Genomic DNA, 14,979 nt, shown 5'->3' on the forward strand with positions numbered 1-14,979 from the left:
TTGGAAAGAAAACTAGATGGAGCTCCCAGATCCTGGCTTCGGCCTGGCTCAGTGCTGGCTGCTGCAGCTCACCTGGGGAGTGAACCAGCAGCTGGAAATTTCTCTGTCATTGTCTTTCTGAAAGTCTGATATCCAAAATTAATAAATTAATCTTTTCCAAAAAACCAGGATAAATACCAGCAACTTTCATGAAAATGTAAGTTCATGTACCTATTAAATAAATGTATATTGAATGTACTAAATGCTACAGTGAACAAAATAGGTGAAGCCAGAGATTATACAGCTTACAGTTCAGCAGAGAAGTCTGGATTAAGTCATTTCAAGTGTGTTGTACATGTAATTTCACTGTTGTACAAGTCTGGATTAAGTCATTTCAAGTGCGTTGTACACGTAATTTCACTGCAGACAGCAGACTTATTCTAGGCTGAGTAAATTAATTAAATGAATTGACCAGGGAATGAGGTGCTGAAGGAAGCAGGAAGAGCACTTCATGTGGAGCAGACAATACCTGGCACTTATAGGGTTAATACCATCCTTTTTCTTTTAGTTGAAAATTAAAATTGCATTCTTTTGTGATGTTAAAGAACAAAATGAGCTAATGAACATATGTATTACCTAATATGCTAATCACTGGTGGGGTTTTTCTGATAACATTTTTTAAAAGATTTATTTTTATTGGAAAGTCAAATATACAGAGAGGAGGAGAGATAGAGAGATCTTCCATCCACTGATTCACGCAAGTGGTCACAACAGCCCAAACGAAACTGATCCAAAGTCAGGAGCCCAGAGCTTCTTCTGGGTCTCCCGTGTGGGTGCAGGGTCCCAAAGCTTTGTGCTATTCTCGACTGCTTTCCCAGAATACATGTAGGGAGCTGGATGGGATGTGGGCCGCTGGGACACGAACCAGCACCCACATGGGATCCCGAAGCATGCAAGGCAAGGACTTTAGCCTCTAGGCTACCATGCTGGTCCCTGTGATAACATTTAAAATCAACTCTTTCAGTATCTTCAAGTATCATAGAATACATTGTTATTAATCATAGTCACCATGATGTATCATGGATCTCCTGATTTGTTCTTGACTATATTAAAAATTTTCATCCTTTGACCAACATCCTTGCCATCACCCTCCCATTCCCAGCCTTCTTTTTATTTTCTGCTTCTGTGAGTTCATCTTCTTCAGATTATGCAGTGTCCTCTGGGTTCATCCATATTGTCACACATGACAGGAGCTCTTTCTGTTTTAAGACTGAGTAAGTGTTCTGGTGTGTGTATGTGGGTGTGTGTGTTTCCTTTTTTTCCCCCATCATCCATTGATGGATATTTAGGCTGTCAGGTTATCTTGGCTTAGAATCTGGGAGTGCAGATGTCTCTTCAGTATACTGATTTCATTTCCCTTGGCTGTATAACCAAAAGTGAAATTACTGACTCATATGGTAGCTATATTTGTAATTCTTTGAGGAATGCTCATACTGATTTCCATAATGGCTGTACTTATATTCCTACCAACAAAGTTCAGTGCTTCTCTTTTCTCCATTTTCTTGACAGTTCTTTTTACCTCGAGTTTGTAGTAGTCATTCTAGTGGGTATATGATGATCTCACTGAGGTCTTACTTTGCATTCACCCAATTATTAGTGATTTTAGCATTTCCTCACACATTTGTTATGTCTGTTATTTTGAATTAGAAGGGAAGGTGGGTCATCCGAGGGTTTGGAACCACCAAGAGCTAAACGGTAAGGGACCTCAGGAAGGAGAAATGAACACATACAGACATGGAGGTAAGGAATGCCAGGAAGCTATCCAGCTCAAGTACATGAATGGCAGGAGTCAGCAATCAAGCACACAATAGATACTAGGACCACAACACTTCACTTTAAAGACATCTCTTCCCTTACCTTTAAAACTTGTTTGTTTTTAGGGTACCTTGCCTGAAGAAGCCAGAGAGAACTCCTTGTATCTTACAGCCTTTGCAGTGATTGGAATTAGAAAGGCTTATGACATATGCCCCCTGGTGGTAAGAGCTTTTTTTTTTCTCTCTTTCTAGCACTTAGGTTTTCTGTACTAAATACTGCAAGGGGCCACCCACCAGAGGACACTTTGTCTCCAAAGCTTCTTTTCCTTCTTTTCACATTGCTTGAAAGTAGCTTTAAGCCCCAGGATGAAAGGACTTCAGGAATGTCATAGGGATTGAAGACTAACCATAGTCTGACCTGCTTGACTTGAGAACACTAAGACCTCTGAGAAAGGTGAATTTGATTGCTCCATCATGGGCTACTAAACTGTGAAGCTGAGACTACAACCAGCAACCGGGACTATAATGGGAAAATGACCCAGTGTCCTTAGTGTCCCTCTCTTACTTCTGCTGGGTCTTACTGTATGTGTTGCTGTTATTCTATAGTGGAGTCCCTCTTCATGCGACAAGAGTTGAGGATGTACAGTAATAGGTTCGCTTCATTGGGTTGTACTGTTTCTTTTGCCTAGAAGTTGAGCTGGTGGGTGGGGATGGCCTGGGAAGAGGTAATTCCCTGAACCAATGTTAAATACTCTCACCTGCACGTGCAAAATCAATCAGATGCTGCCTTCAAACCAGGATACAGAACCACGCTGTGAAAATTCAAGGGGATTAGCAAGACAGGAACCACAAAAGAAAACCATTTTTCAAAGTTATGGGTTTCTTTTTAAAGCATTGGTATTTATACTAAAGGTAAAATACCAAGGAAGTGGCATTCGGCTTCATTCTGGTTCTGGTTCCTGACTCCAATTATATCCTCCAGGCTGGGTTCTGGAAAGCAGTGATGATGGCTCAAGGAACTGGGATCCTGCCACTCACAGGGGAGAGTGAGTGGTGGTAGTCACAGCTCCTCAATGCAGCCACTGCAGGAATATGGAGAGTGAGGCAGCAGAGAAGAGCTCTGTGTGTGTGTGTGTGTGTGTGTGTGATCTCTACCTCTCAAATAAAAACAGTAGAACTTTAAAAAATGATAATCAACCAGGACCGCATCCCAGAGCCCGGGATAACAATTTGGAACCAAGGGGGTCGGGCCACATGAGCAGTCGGCACATGCAGAGTTGACAGAGAAGCAGCCAGACAGGAGGCTAGCAGCATCACATCATGCCTTCTGCTAACCCACTCTCCAGAACAGCTGGGACAAAATGACAGGGACTCTTCTCATGGGGATTCTTAGGATTGAAAGCTATTTTGGCATATGGGCTCCTTTTCTCATTTTTTAATATAACACCTCCTGAACCCATGATGAGCCCGTCTCAACTATGCTGAGAGGGAATGCTGGAAGTTGTATCTATGCCTCATACATCTTCCTGGAAGCCAGGCTTGACATTGGGATCAAAAACCAAAGGCACAGAACTTCCAGAGAGAAAGAGGTCAGAAGCCAAGGGTTCGTCCTAATTGGAACAGGCGCATTGTGCTTTGGGCAATGGAGCTCTGCCTCGTCCCAGACGTGCTGTCCACTTCCATGCCGTCAGTCCTGTTTCCAGCCTCTGCTCTGTCAGGATGGCATCCCCTGAGGGTGGCTCCCAGGAGCCAGCAACCTGATGCTTGACCAAGAAGTTTGGGTGTCTTATGTTCTTGTTTTCAGAAAGTCAGCACAGCTCTAATGAAAGCTGAGAACTTCCTGCTTGAAAACAGTCTCCAGGCCAAGAGCACCTTCACGTTGGCCATTGCAGCCTACGCTCTTTCCCTGGGAGATAGAACTCACTCACAGTTTCGTTCCATCGCTTCAACTCTGAAGAGGGCAGCTTTAGTTAAAGGTATGACTTGTCTCTTAAGTTTATTCAGCCAGTGTTTATTACACACACAGAATCTCAGGATTCTGGGAGATTGGAGCAGTGAGATACAAACCCCTACCCTCAAGGAGTAGAACCTCATAATACTAGGCAACAGATGCTATTTTTCATTCATTCAGCAAGTACTTATCCTTTCCTTTATTGACAAGTTGGTATTGAGTATTCTATGCATATCTCCTGCATGCCAGGCACTGTTCTAGGCTCTGCGGATAAAGCAAATAAATGGTACAGACTCCCCAAAAATCTAGGCCCTCATGAAACTTACATACAAAAAGGGGAGAAAAAAATTCATGATAAACAATTAAAACTTCATGAAAAAGCTAGTGATGATTGATGTGTAGTAAAATCAATTGGGAAAAGAAGGAAAAGTGAAGGGGTGTCCTATCATCCTAGATCAGGTGATTGGGCAGAAACCTCACTGAGACGGGTTGCGAGTGGAGACCTGAAAGATGCTAGGCAAGCAAGCCTGGTGGCTACCCAGAGGGTGGTCCTGGTGGAGAAACAGCACGTGCCAAAGCCCAAAGGCACAAGCCCATCTGGTACTCCAAGAAGGACAAACAGTAAAGAAGTGCGATACGAGAAGTCCAAAGTGGGGTCTGGGAAGGAAGAGGGAGGGAGGAAGTGAAGGTCATGTACAATATAAGAGATCATTACAGGGGATCTCCAGGTGTGCAAGGGACATGGCATTCAAGCAAGCAGGTGGACTGAATGTGAGGTTCAACACCGTAGCCTGGTTCAGGCCTACCTCCACCCAGAGCAAGGAGTGCCCGTCCACATTCAGATGGGGGATTTCAAGCAAAATGCATGACTTGGTTTGTATTTTTCCAAGTTTTCTGTGAAGCCAAGTATTTTGTTTTGAATAATAAAACTACTGCTTTCTGGAGCCAGGAGTGTTGAGATAGGGCATAGCAAAAGTCATTGGCATTCTTGGGAACTCCTGACCCCTCTCCTGACTGAAATTTTGTCTTACATGAGGTTTACAGCTGCCTGCAAAGTTTCACTCTGTCATGAATACATTTCATCATATACTTTAAAACCACTTGTGTATTTCCTTAAAAATAATGCCAAAGAAATACCCTGGGCTTTCTAAGATAAAGACTGTAAAATGAATTGATTTTAAAACTAGAAGGAAACTTCATAATGCGAATACTGTGTGAGCTGAAAGTTTTGTTTTGTTTTGTTTTGTTTTTAAAAAAACAAACCCTCAATTAAATGTTTCAATTTAAATACAACAAAATCTGAAAGAAAGGGAGGTATCTGGTCCAATGTCATGAAAATAATGCAGCTGTGATTATCTGAGACAAATATGGATACAGATACATCAAAATTTTGAATAACCTTTAAAAATTATTCCCAAATATATTTTACTGATATATTTTGTAATTTGTTCCACACAAATTGCAAAGTTTGTACCTGAGATGACAAACTCAAGTTACTTTTGCAATAACACATAAAAAATAATTTAGAATCAAGTTAATGAAAATTCTGCATATATGAAATTCTCTCTGGTACTTTGCATTTGAAGGTCATAAAATACTTAACCAAGGCTTTTGGGATGTGATCTTATACTTTCCAGGATATGAATCTTTTTTTCATCAGGGAAAAAATTTGCCAATTTATTTTGCTGTGTTAATAGTAGTGGTCCTTCATATGGAAGCAGTGTTTTCTGGTGTATAAAGACTTTTACATTTGTATCTCCTTTGAGTTTTACTGCACAGAGGAAGAACTATGTGTACTGTAAACATTAGCCAGTCAAGTCCTACAGAACTAAAGGGACTTACCCAAGGGAACCTCGCCTTGTGAACTGCCAATTTATTGCACTTTCTGCTCTGCTATACTACTACTCACTAATACATGTAGATATTGTTTGTTGGTCTTTTAAAATACAAGGAGTTGGAGCCATGATGGCTCATAGGCTAATACTCAACCTTGCAGTGCCAGAATCCCATTTGGGCAATGGTTTAAGTCCCAGCTACTCCACTTCCCATCCAGCTCCCTGCTTGTGGCCTGGGAAAGCAGTGGAAGATGGCCCAACGCTTTGGGACCCTGCACCTACGTGAGAGACTCAGAAGAAGCTCCTGGTTCCTATCTTCAGATCGGCTCAGTTTCGACCATTGTAACCACTTGGGGAGCGTACCAGTGGACAGAAGATGTTTCTCTCTGTTTCTCTTTCTCTCTGTCAAAGACATGTGAAAACACAAAAAGACTAATAACATATTAAGAGATTTTATTTTGTTTTGCTCATCTTAAGGAAGTGCTTCTTAAAAGAAAGATTTATTTATTTTTATTGGACAGGCAGATATACAAAGAGTAGGAGAGACAACTATCTTCCTTCTGCTTCCCAAATAGCTGCAACAGTGAGAGCTGAGCCGATCTGAAGCCAGGAGGCAGGAACTTCTTCCAGGCCTCCCACACAGCTGCAGGGTCCCAAGGCTTTAAGCCATCCTCTATTGCTTTTTTCCCAGGCCACTAGCAGGGCACTAGATGGGAAATGGAGCAGCTGGGACATGAACCAGCGTCCATATGAGATCCTGGTGTTTGCAAGGCAAGGATTTAGGCACTAAGTTATCACGCTGGGTCCAAGGAAGTGCTTCTTACCAATAAAACAAAACAAACAAAAAAACACCTTTTTGAAACCAGAAAGCCAGAATATATCTACCACATTTTTCAATCATATTAATGAATGTCCACTGTTGATATGCAGGTGGTAACCCACCCATTTACCGGTTTTGGAAAGATGGTCTTCAACAAAATAAAGAAACTTCCACACCTAATGCTGGCACAGCCGGCATGGTAGAAACCACTGCCTATGCTTTGCTAACCTATCTGAACCTGAAGGAGATGAACTATGTTAACCCAATCATCAAGTGGCTAACTGAAGAGCAGAGGTATGGGGGCGGCTTCTATTCAACCCAGGTAAAGTTTCTTTGTGTCATCTTTTGGATACCTTCTTACTGTTTCCCAAACCGCACATTCCACACCCACTCTGTCCTCCTTACTTCTGTCTTCTAAAGCTGCATACCTTAGGTAATGAATAGAGGTCTAGAACTGCAAGGTTCCCTTTTATCCAATTACTGGATTGACATCCTTATTACACAGTGGGAGAGATGAGCTGGGGAAGTTCATTCAAGAAATTGGCAAAAGAATCAAAATCAGAACTTCTGTCTCCTGTTGCCAAGCCCAGAACTTCCTTTTTAAATTCTTAATGGGAAGTTTACTAGCAATTGCATCACGTATTATGTAATAGACCGTGGCTGCCATGTAGATACCAATGTTTCCTCCCCCACAAAGAATAAATGCAAAGGTAGAGAAATACTGATTGATATATGCTTACCAATCTGTTGGTACAAATTCTTATGAGTGCACATTTGTGTTACACATGACTACTGTATAGTGTTATAATTGTTATGTAGAGTTGTGTACCAAACCGTGACATATCACTCTTCACCACACCACTGTGTAATGGTTTAGCACACATGAGGTTATAATGCAGCTGACAAATTCCTATGGCTTAGTGATGTTAGCCGGTGTAACATCCTAACAGCACATTGCTTACATATTTGTGGTAATGCTGGTACACATGAATCCATTGTGTTACCAGGCATATAAAAGGATGGTACATGCAACTGTGTACAGTAAATGATAGTTGGTCATGATGGTGAAAGACCATAGTGCTGGTTTTAGCGAGCTCTAGGGTTTTTAGGATATGGAATTGCTGCCTAGGGACACCCATGAATAAGGGCAGTTTTAGTGTAGGTGAGAGATGAATTCTGGGTGATTCCCAGTAACAGGGTCATGAAACTTTCAGGCAAGCGTGGGGACTGAGACCTGATGGTTTGGAGGGAAGTATCCATAAGATCTATTTGGGTCAGACTGATTCACCAACCAATATTTTAGGGTGTATTCCTACTTATAAAGGTTTGCTGTAAAACAGACTACCTTGTGACACCAGCAGCAACTTCACACTTCTAATGTTTACTACAGGCCTGAAATTCATCTAAGCTTGTCTCAATCCATGTCGTTCTCACAATGACTAAATAATGTAGCAATAGAAGTCTCAGAAAGTGTTCCATGAAGAACCAACACCTGATTATGCAACTATTTTTCAACTGTAGTTCAAATGTTAGCATCCTCCCTGTGCCCTGGATGTTTAACTAATGAGGGAGTGCATATTGTGTGTATGTGTGAGTGTCTGTGCATGTATAATGTGTGTGTGTGTGTGTGTGTGTGTGTGTGTGTGTAGAGGCAGAAGTGGTGGGTTCTTCAGGATTAATTTAATGATCATCTTAGGGCTTCCTTGTGCAGGCATACAATTGTAAGATTACCAGAAATGAGCACTGTATTTGCATTGGCAGAGGAAGTAATCAATGATCTAACATTTCTAACTAGTTATTTTTGTGCTGCTGTAACAAAATGCTATACACTGGATCATGTGTAATGAGCAGAAGTGTGTTAATGAACTCAAAGTTCTAGAGGTGAAATCCATGATCAGGGGCTAGCATCTGATAAGGGCCTTCTTTCTCCATCATTCTGAGACATCAAGGGAGAGAGAGAATATTAGAAGAGGGAGACAGATGTGCCCCTTAATAAACAACCCACTCCTAGTATAAATGGCATTAATCCAGTCATAAGATGGGTGCCTCCATGACTCCAGCATCTCCCATTAGGCTCTCTGAATTCTGTCATACTGGGGATCAAGTTTCCAACACATAAACTTTGGGGATACATTCAAAGTAAGTAGACACCAAAAAGATCTGCTAGATACTACCTTGTGGCCCCACCTATCTTACACTACGGTTGGAAAGAATAAACTGTGAACGAAAATAGTACATATCGCAATGAATGTTTATAATGGGCAGAAAGGGAACATTGAAACAGAGATTAATGATGGGAGGCAGAGTTCAGGGCCTCACTGTAGAATTATCCAAGCTAAGACAGAAGCGTAAGAGGTAAAAAATGATCGGGGAGGAAGTGCGGCTTCTGGCCCAGGGCCTCTACCTGGTCTACATTTGTTATCTTACTCCTTGCAGAAAGCTTCCGACTCTGCAGGATCATTTTTTAATGTCTTCTTGTTGACAGGATACCATTAATGCCATTGAGGGCCTGACTGAATATTCTCTCCTGACCAAACAACTGCAGTTGAATATGGACATCAATGTCTCTTACAAAAACAAAGGTAACTTCCAGCATTACAAGATGACAGAGAAGAATTTCCTTGGGAGACCTGTAGAGGTAAATGAAGAATTTTTCATCATGTTTAACAATTATATAGGATCCCTGAAATGATCTGTTCCACTCTTATTTCAGAAATGTTATGTGTTCACTACTAAAACGTATTTTAAATGTCTGTTATGTTGTAAGCAGGAGTGCCCACTGTATCCTGGTCCCTAGGGTTTCAAAAGGAAAACCCCAAAAACCTGTCTGCTGGAGAGATACAGTCATTCAAACAGACAAATGCACAAGTTGAGACTGGATAAGTACCTAGAAGTCGAGAGAGGGCCTCCTGCTCCCATTGACAAGACAGATGAATGTGTCAAGTGTGTCCTGTTGTACAGATTAAATATGGAAGCAACAGGAAGAGTTAGCCAGGTGAAGAAAGGCAAGAACATTCCAGACTCAGACCAGCACACATGAAGGTACCACAGCAGAGTAAGAGAAAAGTTGTGTTTGGAATCTTGCCATTGATTTTGACCGACCCTACACATGCATGCAAACTGTGGCCAAGCTGGAATTGGCCTTAAAGTCCCCCAACTCCTTGTCCCATGTCATTTGTTACTAATGAATTGTTGAAAGTAAAAACTTTGCTGGCTAATGAGAAATTGCCAAAGAAAATGGACTTATTTGGAAAAACTGGGTTCTATACTAAAGTTAGCTGCAATTATACTGCTATTGATGCTTATTCTTCTAGTTACCGTATTTGTATTGCATTCAAGTACATTTAAATACACAAAAATTATACTCTGGTTTCTCTTCAGAGCGTATAAATCTTTTACCTTTTACTAAATACACAAAAATTGAAAATAATCCTCATTATTCACATCTTTCACAAATCTGTAGTAAGTAAATAGCATACAAAATTCAAATTTAAAGGCAAAAATTACAATCAAATGGTCAGTTGGAAAATATATTGACTGTTGATAAGGGTATAGATACAGATATCTATATAGATGTAAGGAAAAGTGTATGGATATAGATTAAGGTATAGATATAGATAAGAGTGCATACATGCATATATATGTATATGCACACACACACATAAATATATAGAGAAACAATAGATGCTAAATATAAAGATCCAAAAATCTGAATCACAACAGTCCCTGAAGGCTCTGGTGACATATGTGTGGGCATTGGCATGCCCTCTTCAGTTCACTGCATCACCACTGTCACAGCATACACTGGGCGAGATTGTCCATGCTTCCTTTGTTTGCCTGGGCCTCTGCAGTCAGGCGTGCTTGTGGTCTTCGCGTGGGACTGTGTCTCCCGGAGATTCATGTTCTGAGTCTCAGCTCTAAAGGAGAGCCCTTGACCTGAGGAGGCTGCCAGGCCGATCTGAGGAAGCTGGGATGGTTTTCTTGTCTGTAGAGGAAGTTGAGTCCAGGACCTGTTGTCATGTTCTGGTGACTTGAACCTCAGCCCAGTAGGCTAACCCCCTGTGAACTCTGAGTTGCTGTGATCTGGTTTGGAATTCTCTACACCAGAATTCCCGGATATGTGTCCCATGAAAGAATAAGTGATCAAATGAAGTGTGGGAAATTCTAGCTGAAGTTAAACAAGCTATTTGGTAGAAAAGCCCCCTGTTCTTTGATATGTATGCAACTAAATGTGGTGACTCCAAGGCAGATGCCAGTCACCGGGCATAGCATTCCCAAATTTATTTGTCCCTAGAAGCTTCTCTTCATGCAGCAGCCCAAGACACTCGTTTTCCAGTAGTTGCTGTTATATTCTGTCAGAAAAAAAATAGGAATCTTGACCTATTTTTCCAATGTTTACTAAAATGTGAAGGACACATTAGGAAGCAAACGCACACCAAATCCCTTTAGCACTTGCTGCTAGGCAAAGGGAAGGGGGGCTTGCAGAGAAGGAAAGAAGAGCCAGCTCTGCAGACCCTTGCTCTAAAGATTCTCCTATTTGCTACACATCTGGCAGTTTTAGAATGATAGGGCTTCTATGGAAAGGAGAATTACTCAACTCAGTTCCTGCCTTCACTTTTGTCCTGGCAGGATGAAAAGAAGAACCACAGTAGCTAAGGACTTGGCAAGCTGGCGTTGGGTGTAGCGTTCAGGGTTTTGATAAACAAAGGACAGTGACTAATGGGGACAATGAGGAAGGGCTCAAAGGAGAAAGTAAGAGAGGGTCAAAGGTAGATGCACTTCCTTTGGCCTGTGCATGCTCCCTGTCCTCCGTGTCAATACAGTCTCCCCTGGGAATGCCGATTCTGAGCTATGCACTTACAGGCATTGACCAAAAGAAAAGAAGATTCGTTTTGACCGTAACCACATGTACATAAAACTGTAGCCAACGGCGGCCTCTGACGTGGACTTTCTTGGCTCACTCAGGAGAACTTGGACATCCTATTTGTGTGTGGAGGGGAGAGGGAAGCTGCAGCATGCCTACTCCCTTCATGGTCACTAGAGCTCTGAGAGAGGAGTCTGGGAGGTGTCAGCACACTCTTCTTGTTCTCTCCTCCTTTCCTACTGAGTAACAAACGAAATCATGATCTCCCCATCCACCTTCCCAGGTGCCTGTCGATGATGACCTTGTCATCAGCACGGGACACAGCAATGGCTTGGCTACTGTGCATGTAAGTACTTCATCGTGAGAATCACAGAAATTGGAATTTGGGTAATCACGACTGCAGTAGGAGTTATTGAGGGTTGTTTTTTTTTTCTCATCATGAAAGTTTATTTCCTCGTTTCTGAAGGATGGCTTTTCTGGGTACAGACATTCTTGCTGGCACACAATTTACTTACGGTCATGACTGTGTTACTGTTTGTATGCAATGTATTCTGGATATTTCTGGAAATTATATATCTGTATAGATGTTGTGGTTATATACAGGAGTACTTAAAAAAAAGTTCATGGGGCCACGCAGGATGCAAACATAGTTAAGAAACTGATTGGGACACCCATATCCCACACTGCAGTACCTGGGCTTGAATTCAGCTCCCAGTTAATGTGCTCCTTTGAAGGCAAGAAGCTGAGTTCCTGCAACCCTCATGGGAAAAGAGAATTGAGTTCGCAGATTCTGGCTTTGGCCAAGTCCAAGCCAGCTGTTATGGGCACTTGGGAAGTGAACCATCCAATGAGAGAGATATCTCACTCTGTGTTTCAAATTTCATTAATCAAAATCTCCATGGAAATAGAGTTAAAAGATGTTTATTTTGGCATACAAATTTGAACTCTATGCATACAGAAAGTCTTTAAAAATGTATGGAAAATTCATATGATAAAAATTGTGCATGGATTTTAAAAAATTTTAGAGTCAAAATAAACTTATTTTCCAAGCTGTTCGAAGTACCTTTATATGCTTGCATATATGTGTATATGTTTTCTGTGGTTGGTAACAGTCATGTCTAACTTATCTAGCATCTTGAGGGAAGAGGTTTCATCTGTAAAGGTTTAAGTTATTTTACCTATTTGACAGTTGCAAGTTTCTCTAAACCCTCTGTGTATGCTCATACAGAATCAAACTGCATGCCTTGAGCCTAAAATAACATTCAATTGATTATGAGCTATCTATCACCTCATCCCTGTGAGAAAGGTTAAAATCCAAAAGAGAGAGTAACAAATGTTGGCAAGGCTATGGAGAAAGGGGAACACGTATCCACTGTTGGTGGGAATGTAAATAGTGCAGTCTCTATGGAAAATGGTGTGGAGATTCCTTAAAATTCCTGAAATAGCTTTGCCATATGACCTAGCAATCTCACTGCTGGGTATATACCCAGTGGACTTAAGCACTTTGTGGCAAAGAGATGCCTGCACCACTGTGTTTATAGCAGCACTGTTTACAAGAGCCAAACTTTGGAATCAACCAAGGTGCCCATCATCAGATGAGTGGATAAAGAAAATATGCTACTTATACACAGTGAAGCATTATTTACTAGAAAAAAAGAAATGGTAGCATTTGTAGCAAAATGGACTCAACTGGAAGACATCATGTTGAGTGAAATAAGCTGGACCCAGAAAGACAAATAGCTCTTATTCTGTCTTACATGAGGAAGCTAAAAAACAAACAAAAAACATCTGTGGGTATCAGTATTGCTGCAATACAGTTTTGGAATACTTTATTTTATACCTTTGTCAAATCAATGGGTAAGAACGATATACTACTATAAGTTGAATGATCTGTGATTATTTTAAAATTTACTATATAAAGATGAAGTGGTCATTTTTCCATTCAATTATTGTTTATACTCCTTCTCTAAATTCCCATTAAGCTAGGATTTTATTTTGATTTTTGCCTATTAAACTTATTTCATAAAGCATAAGTATCCTACTGTAATGTAAACTTCAAGTACATTATCTCAAAAATGACAAAAAGGGAGAAGGAAGGAGGGTGGGAGAGAAAGAGGGGAGGAAGAGAAGGTCATGCTCTCAGAATTGTGTATAATCACATTGAACCTGTTGAAAACTAAGAATTAAAAAAAGCACAAAGGAAATTGTAAAACTAGGATATAAATTAGGAAAACCTTTTAGATGAAGAAAAATCACACTATAGAGTTTTGAATTTATTAAAATTCACTGATTAAGAAAAAACCTTGTTTTAGTATGTTGATTATGCTCTTTAGTAAATCTGTTGCTTTGAGGACTGTTTCTAACATTGCCTGCATGGGGTGAATTGCCCACTTTGCTATCACTTCTAATTGCTGTGACTGTGGCTGTGCTTAGCATCACCTCCACCCATCCACACACCTGTGACTTGGTGTTTCCCAGAATGGCTTATGCTCTGCGAGAAATCCATCCTTCCGGGTTGGGCTGTGTTGTGTTGTGTGTAAAATGAAAGTTTGCGGGTTCAAGGACAAGAGCCTTGGGAGCTTTCCTAAGTGAGGAATTTGCTCAGATTTGACTGCCTGAGGTTTGAACAGAGACTCGCCTGGTCAGCGCTGGCTATCTTGCCTGCCTTCTTTGAGGTTTTCAGCTACTTCAGATTATGGAGTTTGCAGAAAGTTGTAACTACTGGAAAAAAATTAGTCTTTAACATACACCATTCATATTCAGTGATGAAAATAATGCTTCAAGCATCACATTTGCAGCAACAATGTTGCTAGAATACCCTTTCCATTATCCTATTTTAAATAGAATCTTTTTGTTTGTTTGTCCCAATGTAGGTCACAACTATAGTTCATAAAACTAGTACCTCTGAGGAAATTTGCAGCTTTCATTTGAAAATCGATACCCAGGACATTGACGGTAAACAGCACGATTTCATCTACATTGTAATTTTTCTAAACACAAAGCACATCAAACAGACAGCTTACCTGATTGAGAAAAACATGCCTACTCAAAAATTTTAATCAAATTCTTTAGCATGCTGCCGTCCAAGTACGCATCATTGTAATTTATTATAATAGTTATAACTCAATAATAGTTGGAGACTAATATTTAATAATTAAGCTATATGTATTCACCGCTGATGAAGAAATAGTTTTGACTATGCTCCTTGGGAAGTATAACTGGTTGCAGAGCCACAGACATGCCTAAGTCCACAACAATGACTTTGTTGAATGTTTGTCGGTGTTCCTCTGCAGGACAGTGCATTTCTTCTTCATCTTGTTAGTTTACCATCCCTTACCCCTCTATTCCAAGTGATGCGGTAAATGCACGGTTCTCTGCCTCCATCTTTAACTGGTCTAGCCAGTACTTTTATGATCTTTTTCTTTAATATGCCTCTTTCTTTCAAAAAGTAAAAAAGGTGTGACCCTCTATACTAGAAGGTTCCTCCTCACCAGTCCCAAGGGCAGTGGGCTTGCTTACTCTCGTCCCCTCCCCCTTGTCCCACGGCTGGGGTGGATGCTGCTGCCTTTTTCCTCACGCCTTGCATTTATGACCTTCAGGCTTGTTCCTACAGGAAACTTGCCGACTCCCAACCGCTCCAGGCCTGTGCCTTTTCCTCCTTTCAGCATCACCTAAACACACTACCAATACGTATCTTCTTAAATTATGTCTTCCTT

General features: G+C 40.9%; 1 protein-coding gene across 1 annotated transcript in view; it reads left to right on the top strand.

The window, feature by feature from the left end:
- Positions 1-14,979, top strand: part of C5 (complement C5) — a 78,335-nt gene that overhangs the window by 48,137 nt on the left and 15,219 nt on the right. The window contains exons 27-32 of the mRNA XM_058672642.1: positions 1,920-2,015; positions 3,598-3,769; positions 6,510-6,721; positions 8,885-9,037; positions 11,547-11,609; positions 14,137-14,218. Coding sequence (XP_058528625.1) covers positions 1,920-2,015; positions 3,598-3,769; positions 6,510-6,721; positions 8,885-9,037; positions 11,547-11,609; positions 14,137-14,218 — 778 coding nt within the window. The remainder of the gene's footprint in view (positions 1-1,919; positions 2,016-3,597; positions 3,770-6,509; positions 6,722-8,884; positions 9,038-11,546; positions 11,610-14,136; positions 14,219-14,979) is intronic.

Source organism: Ochotona princeps, chromosome 14 (genome assembly GCF_030435755.1).
Source record: "Ochotona princeps isolate mOchPri1 chromosome 14, mOchPri1.hap1, whole genome shotgun sequence".
Classification (NCBI taxonomy): Eukaryota; Metazoa; Chordata; class Mammalia; order Lagomorpha; family Ochotonidae; genus Ochotona; species Ochotona princeps.